The sequence below is a fragment of the Sciurus vulgaris genome (assembly GCF_902686455.1).
Source record: "Sciurus vulgaris genome assembly, chromosome: 17".
Classification (NCBI taxonomy): Eukaryota; Metazoa; Chordata; class Mammalia; order Rodentia; family Sciuridae; genus Sciurus; species Sciurus vulgaris.
Window position 1 is genome coordinate 17,299,691 of NC_136478.1, and position 17,747 is coordinate 17,317,437.

General features: G+C 36.5%; 1 protein-coding gene across 1 annotated transcript in view; it reads right to left on the reverse strand.

The window, feature by feature from the left end:
• The window catches only part of NFATC3 (nuclear factor of activated T cells 3), a 103,844-nt gene that overhangs the window by 7,938 nt on the left and 78,159 nt on the right, over window positions 1-17,747 (reverse strand). The window contains 3 exon segments of the mRNA XM_079116843.1: window positions 5,589-5,625; window positions 5,628-5,692; window positions 15,650-16,654. Of these exon segments, the coding sequence (XP_078972969.1) occupies window positions 5,589-5,625; window positions 5,628-5,692; window positions 15,650-16,654 (1,107 nt within the window).

Here is a 17,747-nt window from a genome sequence, read left to right on the forward strand (position 1 = left end):
GCCTGTAGTCCCAGAGACTAGGGAGGCTGAAGCAGGAGGATCACAAGTTCAAGGCTGTCTCAGGAACTTAGTGAGGCCCTGAGCAATTTAACAAGATCTTGTCTCAAAATAAAAAATAAAAAGGGCTGAGAATGTCACTCAGTGGTGAAGCACCCCAGGTTTAATTCCCAGTACCAAAAACAATAACTTAAACACAGCTTGTTAACTATGCAAGTCCTCTGCTTTCCTTCTTAACTCACTTTCCTCATTCTGGGAGCTCTAAATTCAGGCTTCTACTTCTGGTTTTCTGAGGTATGACTTCCTGCTGGAACTGGCCAAACTCAGGTGTCAACTGAACCAAATAAAAATATTTCTGGCAAACAAATCTATGATGTAGAGTTGTATATATAAATTATTAGCAACTCTGATAAACACAGTACTTAAGTTGTTATTTCTTGTAAATACTAATGGTTGAGCTGGGCATAGTAGTACATGCCTGTAATCCCAGTGACTGGGGAGGCTGAGGCAAGAGAGTCACAAATTTGATGCCAGTCTCAGTAACTGACCAAATCCCTAAGCAACTTAGACCCTGCCCACTGCCCCTCCCCCTCAAAAAAAATTGTTGGGGAATGAAAGGATAGGGATGTGCTCATTGGTTACATATCCCTGGGTTCAATCCCTGGTACCAAAAATAAAACAAACAAAAATTAATGCTTACAATTTCATTTCTCACTTCAACCTTAATGTATTTATGCGTGAATTTAATGATTTATTTAAACCTAGTCCACTAAGTAGATGAACTGGTAGAAGAGTAAAGAGTTTTTTAATGCCCCTAATGCATAATTTTATCATTTTCCTTTCTTTAAAAAGTAAAGTGAGTTAAAAGCCTAAAATAAGAGTCAACGGCCCTCAATACCAGTGCTAACGGGTTAAGTAGGTCATAGCATCTGGCCCACTTTCAGCAGTCACCATCCTCAACTCCCTCTACTCCAACACCTGGGTTTGCCTGTGCCACCATAACAAAAGTAGAGTCAGAGCTATCAGCAATGTCTGCTGTTAAAAACAACAACAACAAACAAACTTTCAAATCCAAGAATCGTTCAAATTAGCAGTCCACTGAAATGCTATTTCTACACCTAAGAGTGAGGTGATTGCATAGCAGCAGTCCTCTCCTTCAGAGCTACTTCTCATGTGTAAGGATTCAAAGTTAGAGCTGACACAGTATAGTATGAAATCTCACAAGCCAATGGGAAAAGTCAGGGTAACCCAGGGCACTGCCACTTCGGCATATTGCTACATACACAAAACACCAAAGAGACTTTCTAGTAAGCATTTTTGTGAAGGATTCTGAGTACTGTTAGATTCTATATGTTACTTCCTTTGGTGGGGGAGGGTGGGAAGTGATACTAGGGACTGAACCCATGTTAGGAGGCAAGGGCTCTACTGAGCTATACTCCAAGACCTTTTTTTTTTTTAAATTTAAACTTCATTTTATTTATTTGTTTTTATGTGGTACTGAGGATTGAACTCAGTGCTTCACCCATGCTAGGCAAGCACTCTACCACTAAGCTATAACCCCAGACCCACTCTAAGACCTTTTTAAAATTTTTATTTTGACAGCCTCTCATGCTCAGTTTTCAGGCTGGCCTTGAATTTGTAATCCTCCTACCAGTTCCAGCCTCATGAATACCTGGGATTTATAGGCAAGCACCACCAAGCTCAGCTATTATTTCCCCTTGAGACTACAATGAACATTCACCATAATTTTGTCAAGGTCATCTTTTCATCCTTTCCTAAAACTCCAACATTAAAGGTATAATTTATTCTCTGGGTAAATAAGTTAATGGATATATCATCATTTTTTATAAAATGAACACTACATACAGGGGCAATTCTCTTCTGAATTTCACTTGAAATGAAGAAACAAGAAATTTGGAAGAAAGTAAATGACTTTAAGTGGATGAGAAATCTAGTGTTACCTTGTGGTTTACTACCCTGTAGTATGGTTTCACTAAGTTTATTTTTAGGTTATGTTATAATTTATAAGAAGATCATCTAAACTAATATATGAAATACTGAATTCACCTATTTACGGCAAGAATGAATCAATTAATTTCCATTTATCAAAATCTGATTAGCCTTCTTAAGCAAAAAACAGTAATAAGTTCTTAAAAATTCAGCAGGTGCCCAGATGCAGTGGCACATGCCTATAATCCCAGCAATGTGGGAGGAGCAAGAAGGAGAAGGATCACAAGTTTGAGACCAGCCTCAGCAACCTGACAAAACCCTTAGCAACTCAGCAAGACCCTGTCTCAACATAAAAAATAAAAAGAAATGGGGATGTAGTTCAGTCAGTTGTAAAATGCCCCTGTACTCAATCCCCAGTACCAAAAAGAAAAATTCATATGGTATGTATAGTATCCTGCTATCTCAATTTATTCTTTTTTAATAACTGAGATTTAACTAGTCAAATGGCTGCTCAGCTACAGACTACATTTCCTAGATTTCCCTACGTAGCTAGGTATGGACATTGAAATTTCTCCAATGTTGCCAGGTACGGTGGTACACCACCTGTAATGCCAGAGGCTTGGGAGGCTAAGGCAGGAGGACTGCAAGTTAAAAGCCAGTCTGACTTAGTAAGGCCCTGCCTCCAAAGAAAAAATAACAAGGGCTGGGAGCTGGTTCAGTGCTTAAGCGCCCCAGGTTCAATCTGGTATAAAAAACAAAACCAAACCAAACAAAACCAAAACAAAAACTCCAATGTACTATAAGCAAAAATTGATGTTTACATCTTTCTCATTCCTTGCTTGGCTTTCTTTTTCCTCCCTTCCCACCATCTTTGGTTCAGGTTAAGATTCATCCTGCAAGTGGTGACTGTGTTTTGAAAAAACTTACGAAGAAGAAACAGTAACTCAAAAAGAATTTTGATCTGAGTTACCATAAGGTCTGAGAGAAACTTCCAATGTGATTAAACCATTATACTTTAGGGTTTTCATTATATTAGCTTAGCTTATATTAATGAAAATAAAATTCAACACCATAATGGAAACACAGGAAGAATATTTATGTATTTTAAGCAAGCAATTAAACCAGCTCAAGGTTTCTCATACCAGGTTTTTAAATGACATGTCATTATTACTATTATTATTCTTTTCCCTCTCGCATCAGGGTGAGGACTGAACTCAGAACTCAGGGCCTTACACAAGCTAGGCAAACAACCTGCCTCTGAGCTAGATGCCATTATTATTATTATTATTTTGAGATGAGGTATTGCTATATTGCCCAGGCTACCCTCAAACTCCTAGGCTCAAACAATCTTCCTGCCTCAGGCCCCTGAGTAGCTGCAACTGTAGGCCTATGCCACTGCCCCCAGCTTTAACTAACTTGTTTTTTTTTTTTTTTTTTTTTTTTGCTGTGCTGGCAATCAAACCAGGGGTGCTCTGCCACTGAGCTAAATCTCTAGCCTCAAATTTGCAATCCTCCTGCCTCAGCCTCCTCAGTTGCTGGATTTTACGTGTGCACCAACCATGGCCAGCTAGACTCCTTTCTTTTTAAGAAATCTTTGATGTATGTGATGTCAGATCTTTTTTCTAAAAATGTTTGAAACTAAAAACACCTTACAAACTTACAACTTCAGCCAAGGAAAACAGTACACAGAAACTTGAAAGAATAGTCAAATATTGATGTATACCTCTTTTTTTATCAGCAAAAACTGAAATATGAAATAATAGTTCTTTTCAAGTTGTGTTAATGAGTCTCAGTACCTGCCACCCTGCCGCCCACCCTATACTCCCCATGCTGGGGACTGAAATGAGGCCCTCACGCAAGATAGGCATGTACATGTTCTACCACTGTGCTACATCTGCAGTCTCTCAAAAATATTTTAGAATTATCATAACATTCCTTTATCTTCTCTGAAAAATCCTGTGGACTATTGACTTCCAATCCATTACCTCAAGATAGAGGCCAAACCTGGGTTTCAGAGCCATAAATCTGTAAGATTCATTCTATGACCTGTGCTCTAGGTCCTTTTCATGACCTTGCTCCATCAATTTTCTTCATTCTCTATCTCTTTTATCAGTCTCAATCTATCCATCTTCCCTCCTGGATGTTTAACATCAGTGCTTAACATAGGTAAGTCTCTCCATCTCAAAAAAAGCAAGCAAGCAAACAAAACACTAGACCCCACATTTCCTCCCATATGTGATTTTTTTCTTTCATGGTTTTAACATCTTTTTCTATTTTTTGGTACTAAGAATTTTGGTACTAAGAATTGACCCCAGAGGTGATTAGCCACTGATCCACATCTCCAGCCCTTTTTAATATTATTTAGACAGGGTCTCACTGAGTTGCTAAGGGCCTTGATATATTGCTGAGGCTGACCTTGAACTTGGGATCCTTCTGCCTCAGCTTCCTGAGCTGCTGGAATTACAAGTGTGTGCCAACAATGGCTTTAACACTACTATTTCCATGCTCTCACCTCCTATTCACTACACAGCAATACTTCTTTCTTACCAAGATCACTAGTGATCAATGTTTTAACTTCACACATGGGAAAAGCACTAAGGTAAACATTGAAAAGAAACTTTAGTCTTGGTTTGGCTATAATGTGACTGAGGTTATTTACCTACGAATTTTTCTGCAAAATTTTCTTACCTATAATATCAGGAAATTCTTTCAAATCCTTCCAGTTATAATTCTCCTTAGAGTCTTATGTATCCCCATATAGTAATCTAGTCACCACTATTATTCCTCTTATGGTCAAATAAGGGTAGGTCCAGCTTCTGGAAGAAGCCAGGGTTCTGGTGCTTTGCCTGATGAGTAATACAGAGGCTTCAAAATCCTAAAGATTTGCAGAGTAGACATACTTTCGAAAGCCCCTTCTAAAACTAAAGTCATTTTAATATGAAATTCATATGGCACTTGGAGAATTACAATGAATATGTTTACAATTTCCATCACAAACTTTCTTAAGTGTCTCTGAGAGTATTTGAAGAAAAGAGCTGACATGACAGGGAAAGCTGTGTTCCTGGACAGCTGTTGAGGTCTACAGCCCTAGGGTAAGCCTTCTTTCTCACAGACACAGGTTCCATTAATATGGTGACTTCCCTCCAAGTGAAGTCCCAGATGAACTAACAGGAGTGCAAACAAGGGACTCAGTATAGGCCAAGGATAAACATTTAGGGTTGCCTCTGAAAAGTGGATACAACTTTCTGTTTTATTCCATACTGCCTCACACCAAAACTTAACCAGAATGAGTACTTGACCAGAAATAAGTAGGCTAACACACCCGATTAGCAACCAAATTTACTAAGCATCCAAACTACAGAATTCATATATACAAGGCCTCTCTCTGCTTTGGTTTAATAAATCTAATTAAACACTTGCCTTTGACTCAAACCCAGACTAAAATTATAAGCATAAGTGTGAGTGCTTACATATGGTTAGATTTAAAAACAGTCTTACAGTCAAAGTATAGCTTTAACAGTGGGCCTACCAAGAAGGTGCCTGTGCATACCCCCTCCTGTGCAGCACATGCAAATCCAGCCACTGCATGCAAATACCAGACTAGGGCACAAAAACAATGACACATTTCAATCAACACTCACCCTCTAGATTCTCCAGAAAGGAGCTGGACATGAGAGCTCATTGTGGTTAGGCCATTTCTCTGCTGAACCTGACGGCTGGTGTTCCAAGTCAGACATAAACTGGTCTGTGTCAAAGAAGACAAGATCACTACTGAATGGAACAAACCAGAGGGTGAACTTAATCCACTACAGTGCCCAGACTGTTTTCTTCTATAATCAAGAGGAATTTACTTATGAATTATGACTGCATAAAATGGCTCCCCACATTTTATTAGATAAATACTGAAGTCCAAATAATTTAAGTAATGGATGATTTCTAATTTAAAAGGCAATAATTTAGCTGGGTGCAGTGGCCCATGCCTATAATCCCAGCAGCTCAGAAGGCGGAGGCAGGAGAATCATGAATTCAAGATCAGCCTTATCAACTTAGGTTCTAAGCAACTCGACCAGACCCTATCTCAGAATAAAATATAAAAAGGGCTGGGGAAATGGCTTCGTGGTTAAGTGCCCCTGGGTTCAATCCCTGGTACTTAAACAACAACAACAAAAAAGGGCAATAATTTAAAAGGGTAAAAATATTGCTTTTCAGTGACCTTGAGGTATAAATTCAGTTTTAAATATAATAGTTTTTAAAAAGTATATCCAGAGCTGGGATTGTGGCTCAGTAGTAAAGTATTTGCCTAGCATGTGTGAGGCACTGGGTTTAATTCTCAGCACCACGTACAAATAAATAAAATAAAGGTTCAACAGCTAATAAAAATAAGATAAAAAAAAAGTATATTTATCAGTATATCTATCCCCAAACCTTCCCCTTTGGCCTATAAGGAATTACTTTTGGCCATTGTTGTATAATTTCAAACAAAAGAAACAGGCTTTGGAAAAGAAAAATCTTTATAAACACTAATATCTTCATCTTAAGCAGACAAAAGGAAAACAAAGGAATTAATCTGTATAAAACTCACCCTTGCCAAAAAAGTAAAAACCAACAAACAAAAAACCCAGAAATCCTTTGCTTAGGCAAAATTTTTCTGTCGTAAGCTTTTTTTTTTTTAAATTAAATATGAGAAATCACCTAGTTTCCAGGAGCAATTTAAAGTTCCCAGTATGTGCAAAGTATTCCTAAACTGAATATATATTGTCAAAAATATCCTTTCTGAACATGCCCAATCTCTACAATGGAATCCTCCAAAACAGATTTTAAAAGTGTAAGATATGTGATTCCAGGTAAATCAGCACATAAATTACATGAAGGAAATGCAGGAACAAAGCTAATAGTTTAACAGACACTGGTGCTTTGATGAACTGGCTAATTCAATGTAATTTCAAACTGTACTGTACGGAAATATGCAGTCTTTCAAACATCTTTCTACTTCCTTGAAGCAGCAGTTTCAGGTCCAAAATATACCTCGCTCATCTCTCCTGATTACAAAAACTTTGTCCAAACATTTATAGAAGAATTAACACCAATCTTTCAGAAATTTCCCAAAGAATAAAAAGGAGGAAATATTTCCTAACTCATTCCAAAACCAGTATTATCCTGATGTCAAAGGTAGACATAGATGCTACAAGAGATTCTGGAGTGTAGTTCAGTGGTAGAGTATTATGCAAGGTTCTGGATTTGATCCCCAGCACTGCAAAGGTCAGGGGAGAAAACAACAACAACAACAACAAAAAAAGGACAAGAAAATGAAATTATAGAGTAACCTTTAAAAACAGATGCAAAACTTACCAAAAATTAATCAAACTGAATTCGGCATCATGTTAGAAGAGTTATGCATCATGACCCAATGAGTTTTATTTTCAGAATACAAGGATGATTTGACATGAAAATCAATTAATGTAATATATCACAATAAGATGAAAGAAAAAACACAAGATGATCTCAATTAATGCAGGAAAACACCTAACAAAAGTCAATGTTCTTTAAGATAAAAACATCAACAAACTAGGAACAGAAAAAATTTCCTCAATATGATAAAGGTCATATTAAAAAAACTTCATCTAACATATTCAACTATGAAAGATTGAAAGCTTTCCCCCACAAGATCAGTAACAAGGCAAGGATGCTCACTTTTGCCACTTCCATTCAACCTAGTACTGTTAAGTTCTAGCCAGAGCAATTAGCTAGAAAAATGAATAAAAAGCATTCAAATTGGAAAAGAAGAGGAAAATTTCTCTGTTGATAACTGACATGATTTTGTACATGTGAAACTCTAAATGATCCCCTCACACAAAATGTTAATGCTAATAAGTGAAATCAGCAAAGTTGTAGGATACAAAATCAACACACAAAATTCAGTTATATTTCTACATACTTTTAATAAATAATCCAAAAAAGAAAATTAGGCAAATAATTCCATTTATGATAGCATCAAAAGGAACACAATACTAAGGAATTAACCAAGGAGGCACAAGACTCGTAAAATGAAAACTACACAGATTAAAGAAATTAAAGAATGAAATAAATAGAAAATATCTCATGTTCATGGATTCAAAGACTAATGTTGTTAAGATGGCAGACAGTATATTCAAAGTGAGGTATGGAGTCAACACAATCCCTATCAAAGTCTATGACATTTTTAGCACACAGAAAAATTCACCCTGAAATTCACAGGGAATCTAAAAAAAAAAAAAAAAAAAAAAATCTCAAAATGCCAAGCCAAAATGATACTGAAAAAGATGAGCTAAATTGGAGAACTAATACTTCCTGATTTTTAAAAAAAATTTATCTGTACTGGGGAATGAACCCAGGATACTCTACTACTGAACTATATATACATTTCCAGCACATTCTATTTTTATTTTGAAACAGGGTCTCACTAAATTGCCCAGGCTGGCCTCAAACTTGCCATCTACCTACCTGTAATCCCAGCTACTCAGGAAGCTGGGCAGAAGGACTGGAAGTACAAGGCCAGCCTGAACACTTAGGGAGACCCTTTCTCAAAAATAAAAAATAAAAAAAGCTGGGAATGTAGCTCAGTGATAAGAGTGCCTGAGGGTTCATATTTTATGGAATAGTCTATTAACAAAACCTTTCAGAATAGTGGTGTATCTCAATGATAAAGCACATGCTTATAGTATATGCAAAGCACTGGGTTCAAAACCCAGAAACCCCCCCACTACAAATCTTTTAAGGATTCTCTCATGTTGCAGAGCAATGTATACTACTGAATATACAAGATTCAATACTACATGGAAAAATTAAGGTACAGAATAATGTATAATATCCTAGTAAAAGTATGGAAAAAACATAATCAGCTGTACAAATACATTAAATAACTCTGGAGTGACAACCAAGAAATTGGTTGGTTAACTCCAACTGTCCATATAGAGGACAACTGAGTACCTAGCAGAGAGATTTTTCACTATGTACCTTGTACCTTTAGTATCTGGAATCATATAAATGATAAATGCATTATTTATTAAAAATAATGATTGTATCAGTAACAGATAAAATTTAAAAATTCTCATTCTAGCCAGGCATGGTGGCACACACCTAAAATCCAGTGACTTGGGAGGCTGAGGCAGGGGATCACAAGTTCCAAGGCAGCCTGGACAAAACAGCAAGACTCTGTCTCAAAATAAAAATTAAAAAGGGTTGGGGACGCAACTTACTGGTAAAGCACCCCTGGGTCCAATCCCTAGTACCAAAACAAACACCAACAAAAATCCCATCCCAGAAGTATCTATAGATACTTTTAAATAAACAATATGATCATCAGGGAATCAATCTATTTCATATTCTTATAGATATAAAGCTAAAATGCCTGCAACCATGATTGTCAATTCTATCTTATTTTCCACCAGAAATTAAAGTTTCACACTTCTCCTCTTGCCCAGATAAATGGTCCTACACTTGAGAAATGTTTAAGAAAAAACAAAAACAAAAAAAGAATAAAATATCTTCAAACAGAGAAGAGTTGGTCTGAATATGTTTATCTAAGTCTATCAAAAGCTAAGATCCTTGGCAAGAGGTGCCAAGTCAGAGAATTGCCACTGAACCACAAAAACATGTTTAGCTGCTGAGTCTAAAATTATATTATAATTCTTTTAAAATATTTTGTCCCTATGAATAATCCATCTTCAAAGAAACTTGAAAATAGGACATGAATTTTAAAATACAATACATCTTTAAAATACTGGTTTTACCATCTTACATATGACAGACTTTACAAAGTTATTATGTTATTGTGTTTACAGAGGGGAGATTATATGAAGTCATCAACCACAGCTCTTTTAGAAATCACTAAACATTTGAGATAATTTAAATTTCAGATGGACCTGCATTCAAATTCAAGTTTCAGTGTTTGTGGCATTTTAACAATATGACATGTCTATGAAAATAAGGCTAATAATTCACATTTCAAGAATTATTAGGAATAATGCACTACTAGCAAAGTGCCTAGCATAGTGCTCAGTAAAATGGGAGTTTTATTATCAATAAATAGTAACCATAATTGATAATTTTTAAATACATATTTTGCAGACGTGTTATATGTCTGTCCACTCCACATACACACTAAGGATTGAACCCAGGGTTTCTAAGCAAGGAACCCAAGTATTCTAAGCAAGCCCTCAAGCACTGAGCTATAGTCCCATTCTTTTAAATTTCTTTTCTTTTTTTCAATCTTCTACTGAGCCAGGGTCTCACTACTAAGTTGCCCAGAATGGCCTCAGTCTTGTGATCCTCTTCACTTAACCTCCCAAGCAGCTGGGATTACAGGTGTGTGCCACCACACCTGGTTCATATGCTGGTTATTTAACAATGGCCTTTCTTGGATTTTTCCCAGCTTATGTATAAATTTTAATATAAAGTTAATTAAAAGAAAAAATTGTTGCTCATACTGAAAACATTTATTTTCAAAAAGGTATAACTAATTATGTCCATAAAGATACAAAGACACATTTGATATAAATATAAAAGATCTTCTTTCTTCACTGGGCCTGAAAATGAATGTTTCTTATTGTATATCCCAGAATAGTAGTGTCTAAGGTCTTGAATTCTCTGCATAAGCCAGAATCCAAACCTACATGGTCATTACTCATTGGACTTTTCAGCTTCTGAATTATTCATAATAAATATGTCTAAGGCTGGATGGTACATTTATGCTTCCTGAAAGAGGACCCAGTGTCATAATTAAAGCAGACAATTCAGTATAACCTACCTTTTCCCAGATTAACTGTAATACCTCATTCATGATACTCTCTCCCAATAGATTGTGCATGGGTTTGTTTTATTTAAATATAATTATTTATATAAATATGCAAACACCAGTGAAACCACTATCCAACAGGTGCACCAAAATGCGGACATATTTACCTCTCTGTTTCTCCCTCGCACCATCTTCCTGCTTCCCCCATTCAATAACCATCTAGATCTTGAGTTTACCATTCCCTTGCTTAAAACAACAACAACAACAACAACAAAAAAAACCACCTACTTAAAAGCAGGCTTTTCTGTTTGTCACTTACAGAACTGAAGGAGCTAAGGTCATGCCTAGAGCTCCCGTTTACTATCAAGTTAGCAATTGCCCTACATGTCAGGATGAATGTGTTGCTACACAGAATCCTCAAGTGGCAGTGTCAGTTTTCACCACAGCAGCAGGTCAGGCTATATTTAACATGCAACCTCCTCTCTGATGAAGAGCTGCAGCTGCAGCTCTGTTAGTTTGTGAACAAAGGAGAACAAGTGTGATGCAAGAAAGGACTCTACTGGAAAGTTGTAACAGGATTCAGTTAGTTCAATCACAAATGAAAAGGGCCTGTATTCAATGGTTTAAGACAATCTAGTTTTACAATAGTGTAATGTTAATTAAAATGTTTAAAACATAACTGTGACAATTTCTACATTTGTTATAAAATGAATGGTTATAAAGTATATCTTTGGTCCAAAAAACAGGGTAAATATATCATAATGCAGAGAGGTTTAAGAAAAAAACTAAAGTTCTAAGCACACCAATTATACCATGAATAGACATTCATTGATAATCTGATGCTACAGAACATACTTTTCAAGGTCAGAGAATGATATATGGAGGTAGCTAAGGAAAAAAAAAGGCAAATATCAAAATAATTTTGAATAATGCCTTAATAGGTTGGTAGTATAGACTATAGCCTTCCAAGGGGACTGCCTGAAAGAGAAAACTTGCTTGGTTAAAGGCCAAGTGAACAGAAATGCTCTGAGGGTTCTTCTGAGCTTGGAAAGTTGTTTTGAGGGGTCAAAATCACTTCAATGAAAGTGAATAAAGATAACTTAAAGTTTAGTCTTTGGTTCAAACAAACATATGTAAAACTCAAAGGGAGGTGAGACTGAAAAGAATTACAAATCACAATTTAAATTAATAGCACAATGAAGCTAAGATAATCCCATGATCTCAGGACATGATGATAGTCTTCTGAAGAAGTAAGATGATGATCATAAACCTATATTGAACTGATGAGAGTGTGTTCCCTTCTGGATATTGCACTGTGAAAATGAACTTAAAAAACATCAGAGTTTAAGCAGAAGAGAACTTCCATGTTGGTGAGAGTAAAGTTGCTGGGGAGTTTTTAAGACTTAAAGAGCTCAAGGTTTCATACATGTGAAGGAAAGGATTATATTTGTTCTACATGATTCCAGAGACATCAGAGCCCACATAAAGCAAGAAGGGCAGCTGTAACTCAAAAGGCTCTGAGATGTTACAAAGGAACCCAAAGGAATATAATATCACAAAGAACAATAAAGTGCTCCTCTGGTAGAAGAGGATGAAGAAAACTTCATTTAATACTGAGAATTATGTTAAGATTGTCCTAGCTCTTTTCACAAAACAAGGATCTATGGAGAAAATGGCATTTAGGTTTTTTGTTTGTTTATTTGCTTTGTGCATCTAATGATCAAATCCAGGTTCTTTTTTATGCTAAGGCAAGTGCTCTACTACAAGCTTTGCTCACCAGTCTGAATATGGCATTTTTCCTTCATGTATTCTGTTTGTTTGTTCTATACCCACTCTAATGCCTCAACCCACAGGCTAAAATTACAAACATGATTGTAATTTTAAAAAAACTCCTTGAGTCAGGAGGCCTGGATATTAAATCTTTACTCTCTGCCATTAACTCAAGTATATAAACACTGTGTATAAGACTCATTCTTGATCATCCATCAACTAAGAAAGTGTTATTAGAATATTTCCAGGTACACTAATATCTTCTCAACTAAATGTCACTGATTTTATAATAAAATTAGGATGCTGGCCAGATGTAGTGGTGAATGCCATTCGGGAGGCTGAGGCAGGTGAATCACAATTTTTCAAAGCCAGTCTTGGCAACTTAGCAAGGGGCTGGTAACATAGCTCAGTAGTAGGCCCAAGGGTTCAATTCCCAACACTGGAAAATAAAAAGTGTATATACATGTGCATACAAACACACAAACACACACACACACACACACACACACACACACACACACACACACACACACTCCCAAACATGGACATATAGCAAATAATCCTAGGTGCCCAGAGTACAGTTAGTTTTTTCTAATTATTGCTTGGCATGACTGAGTTTGTATCGAGTCCTCTGATGGGGGGCAATAAGAGAATTCAACAGCCAATCCCTGTCCTCTGTGAGGCTACAATCTGAAAACTTTCTTTTCTTTTTTTTTTTTTTTTGTGGTGCTGGGGATTGAACCCAGGGCCTTGTGCTTGCAAGGCAAGCACTCTACCAACTGAGCTATATCCCCAGCCCTGAAAACTTTCTTGATCATGTTTCCTACATGAAGAATGGAACAAAAATAAAATTGCTTTTATAATGCCCTCAGACCTCATCTCTCCAGATCTTCTGTTTTTGCAATACAAGTTCATATATTCAAAAAGTGAAATAAATTTTCATAAAACCTTTTCTAGAAATTTTAATTTGTTGTGCCCCTCTTTTCATATTACTCAATCTGTAGTAAAGATTCTAGCTTTGGTCTCTTTTTTGTAGGAAAGGTATCTTTGTTTAAAAAAAAAAAAGTTGAAATACAATTAGAAACCTGCTCAATAAATCTCATATCTTCAGTTACAAACAAATGAGTGATAAGGGTAAGGTCTTACTCTCCTACTCTCAAGATCTTACCATTTCAAGGTGAAAAGCACTATGAAAAATAAGTCTAAAACTGACAAAAGAAGGTATAGGTAACATTTAAAAAGTCTATGTATATTTGGAAAAGTCTTTTTTTTTTTTTAAATTATAAACAAATGGGATATATGTTGTTTGGAAAAGTCTTTATTTCAAATTTGTTTTGCATAAAAGTGGTAGCCTCTTCTGTGTGTATCTCCAGGCTTCATCACTCAGTAAGCGCTAACACTTATGCCAGCTGTGCATCGAGAGCACAGCAAGATGTTTAATACCAAATCCTACAAGTATGACATATATCAGATGCAGCTGTCAAAATGTGTTTGTGCAGTGAAATTTTGCATACATATTTCTAAGAATGTCCATAACTATCTAGATATTTTTAAAAATTCAGAAACCCCCTTTAGCACAAAGTTCTTATCACCATGGTCTGCTACTGCTGAGCAACAACTTTAGTGCCACGAAAGACAAGACTAAAAAAATCTGAATCCAGTCTGAGCTCTGATGCTTACTAGTGCTGTGACCTTTGGAAAATTCAATTCTGTGAATTTGACTATGGACTAGATTAGACAATGAACAGGAAATTGCTATGCTAGTTTTAGGTGTGGTTCTCTTGCCCAGAGATGTTCCATCCTTCATAACTTTGAAAACCATTCTCTACTGTACCATTCATTCCCAAGTCATAGAATCATGCTTTCCCAGACATATTTCCATTTTTACTTTTAATATCCTGATTTACTGAAAATATACACTTATCTTTAAAGATTCAGCTCAAATATTACCAACTCAGAGAAACCATGTTGAATCCTTCCTGTAAAATTTGTCTTATATCTGCTGATCCTCTAATGTACTTCTTATATACCTGTTGTAGTAACTCAGACCTGCTGAATTGTACAAACTGGTAGTCATATACTGGTCTGACTGGAAGTCTCTAGAAGAAAGGGTGACATTTTCTTTACCTTGCACATTGTGCTTAAGACTTGAGATTTAATACCAGCTCTGCAACTAATCAGTGAATTCTAAAAGAACCTGGCTGACCTAGAATGATTTTCCTATAGTAGATGTAGAGAGAGAGAGAGAGAGAGAGAGAGAGAGAGAGAAAAGAGAACTAAAATTCTTTATCTGTTTTAGAATCTGTAAAATCTTCATGTTGGTAGCTTTAAAGGTAGCTTTCACTGAACACATATTTAGACAAAATTTCATTATTATATAAATAATAAAGCCAAGAATAAGCTCTAAAATTATTACCTGAAAATCCTGCCTTTGGGAAATTCTGACTATTGAAATGATTAATATTCCTGAAGTTTCCAACTTAATAATTTCATAAAATCAGAAATTTGTACACTACCTACATTCATTTTTAAAAAAATTTATTTCTGTGCCAACCAGTCTGTTGTAGCAACAGCAAAACCAGTCTATCACCATTACCTGACTCAGCAAGGTATCATGACCACAGAGGGGCATGAGTATGAGTCTCTTCAAGGACAGGAATTCTACCTTAATATATTCCTAGATGTCTCTGAATCTAGCTCCATTTCTTGCAACTAGCTTGCATTTCTAGGCATTATTCAGCAATGTTCACTGAATTAATTCTCTGAATTTCATTCTCTAGACACTGTGATCTCACTGTATGTTCAAAAGAAAAGATGCCCTCTTCAGCAATAAATATTAGAGGTATAACACTTTAAAGCATAGATTTTCCTATCTATGGTCAGTTATATATTAATATGTATTTCTAGTAACAGTTGATTTACTTATTTATGCCAATAAGTAATTCACAGTAACTTTTTCATGACTCTTGGAGAAGGAAGTTTCTGAATTTTCATTCCTTTAAGAAAACATAGATGAGGACTGGGGATATAGCTCAGTGGTGGAATGCTTGCCTAGCATATGTGAAGCTCTGGGTTTAAGACCCAGTATCTACCCCCCACCACACACAAACAAAAACAAAAATAAAAAAACAAAAAAAAATCCCACATAGACAAACTTACCATCATCTAAAGTGATGTCCTGTAGACCAATGGTTGAAAAGTTAGGTTCCTGATCTTCAGGTTCGGGCTTAATGCTCACAGTTGTCCCATCAGGTGGAAATGATGCTGGATCACACAAACTGTGACATATTATGGATGAAGGTGTAGAAAGACCTCCGTGGCCTGTACTTTGTGCTTGAGTTGAGTGCTGTCCAGAATGTATTCTGGTGGCTGGAGATGGTGATGAGGCAGTTCCTGAGCTAGGAGATTGATAAGGCATAGACTGCAGCTGAGGGGACGGTGGCCCAGAAAGTGGTGAACTAGCCAAGGGACAAGAGGCTGCTGGAGAAGCAGTTGTAGCAGACCCTGAATGTGAAGGACCATATGTAATAGGCTGCAACTGAGGGGAAGGTTGACCAATGACCTGGTCAGCCACTGGAGAAGAAATAGGTCTTTGTCCTATATTTGAACAGTGGTATCCCATTGATTGCAGATGAGGTGAGGTTTGCACAGGATGAGGTGTATGTGCTAAGAGATGCCCTGTTGAGCCTGAATTTGAAGAATGAAATGGTATGGATGACAGCGGTTGACAGCCAAGATTTACTAAACTAGGAAGAGCTGCATCCTGCTGAAATAAAAGTGGATCAAATTCTTGACTAGAGGCAGCATTAATAGGAAGACAAGTTGGTCCATTATACACATTAGTTTGCATAGGCTGATAGGAAGACCTCACAGGAGATGTAGGTGTAACTTGAAAAGGCTGGTGTACAACTGAAGAAGATAGCATATGCTGTTCTTTACCAGCACCCTCCTCCCTACACTGCAACTGTGGTAGATGGGATGAGGTTACCATAGAGGCATACGCTTGCTGAATGGGACAGACCAAGCCTCTTTGTGCTGACAGTACAATGTCACGTGCGTTCCCTGGATCTGAGGAAGGCCTCTGGGTCTGGCCAGGATGAGGCACAGGCAAAGGTGGAACTGAAGACAAATCAATCTCTTCTCTGTGTTCTTGCTTCATCACAACTGAAAAGAAAATTATCAAAACTAATGTTATTATACAATACAGAAAATAATTGTGACAGACCTTCATTTTAGGTTACACAAATGTAACATGTATCCAAGCTAGGAGCAGCAAACTCAAATACATTCAGGCAAGGGTAGTTTATGTAAAACTGTGTGTGTGTGTGTATACACATATACATACATGTATAAATGCTTTTACTTGTGTATGTATGGATATCTATCTCTGAGAAGATGCACAAGAAATTGTTAAGTGTTATATTTACAGCTGGGAAGAGAAACTAGGTGACATGGGGACAGAAACAGGAAGGAGATTTACTTTTTACCATTTTTTTTAATGCCTTTTAATGTTTTTCACTGTATGTATATTACTTATCTAAAAAAAAAAAAAAAACAAATAAAACCCTATGACTTAATAAAGCATTGAATTTGGAATCCCTGAGCTGAATGAAACCTATCAATATATCTGAAAAGAGTTTAATATCCAGAATATATGAAGAACCCCAAAACTCAACAAAATTAGACTGGAGATTTGAATGTGACCCCTTAACTCACCTAAATGGAGATATATATGTATATATGTTGTATATGTGTGTGTGTATGCACACATTTATGCATACCAACTCTTTAATCTAGAATTGTTAATTACAAAGACCAGACCCAGAAATGCCATCTGGTGAGAATTTTCCAAAGAATGAGCCAACAAGGGGTGGAGGAGAGAGGACAGTGTTAAGAGGAAGAGAAAGCCTGAGCCCAAGACAACACTGTTTGAACTGAACCATGCCTGAAGCCAGCCTTCCAGTTAACCTAATTACATGAGCCAGTAAGGTCTCTTTAAGAGAGTCTAAACTGGATTTCTATTATGTGCAAATGAAAGATGCTAACTCACTTTAAGACTATCTTTATGAGATTATTTCCTTACCTTATAGGATGAGTATACTAAAAAGGAGATTAAATATACCAAGACCTTACAGCAGTTAAGTGACATTAAAAATACTTGAAACCCAGGTTTTTCTGCCTCCAAATTTCACACTTTTTATGTAGTACACTGTATTATAAAGATTTCAATTTGCCACTCCATCAAGTAAGCAGAGGC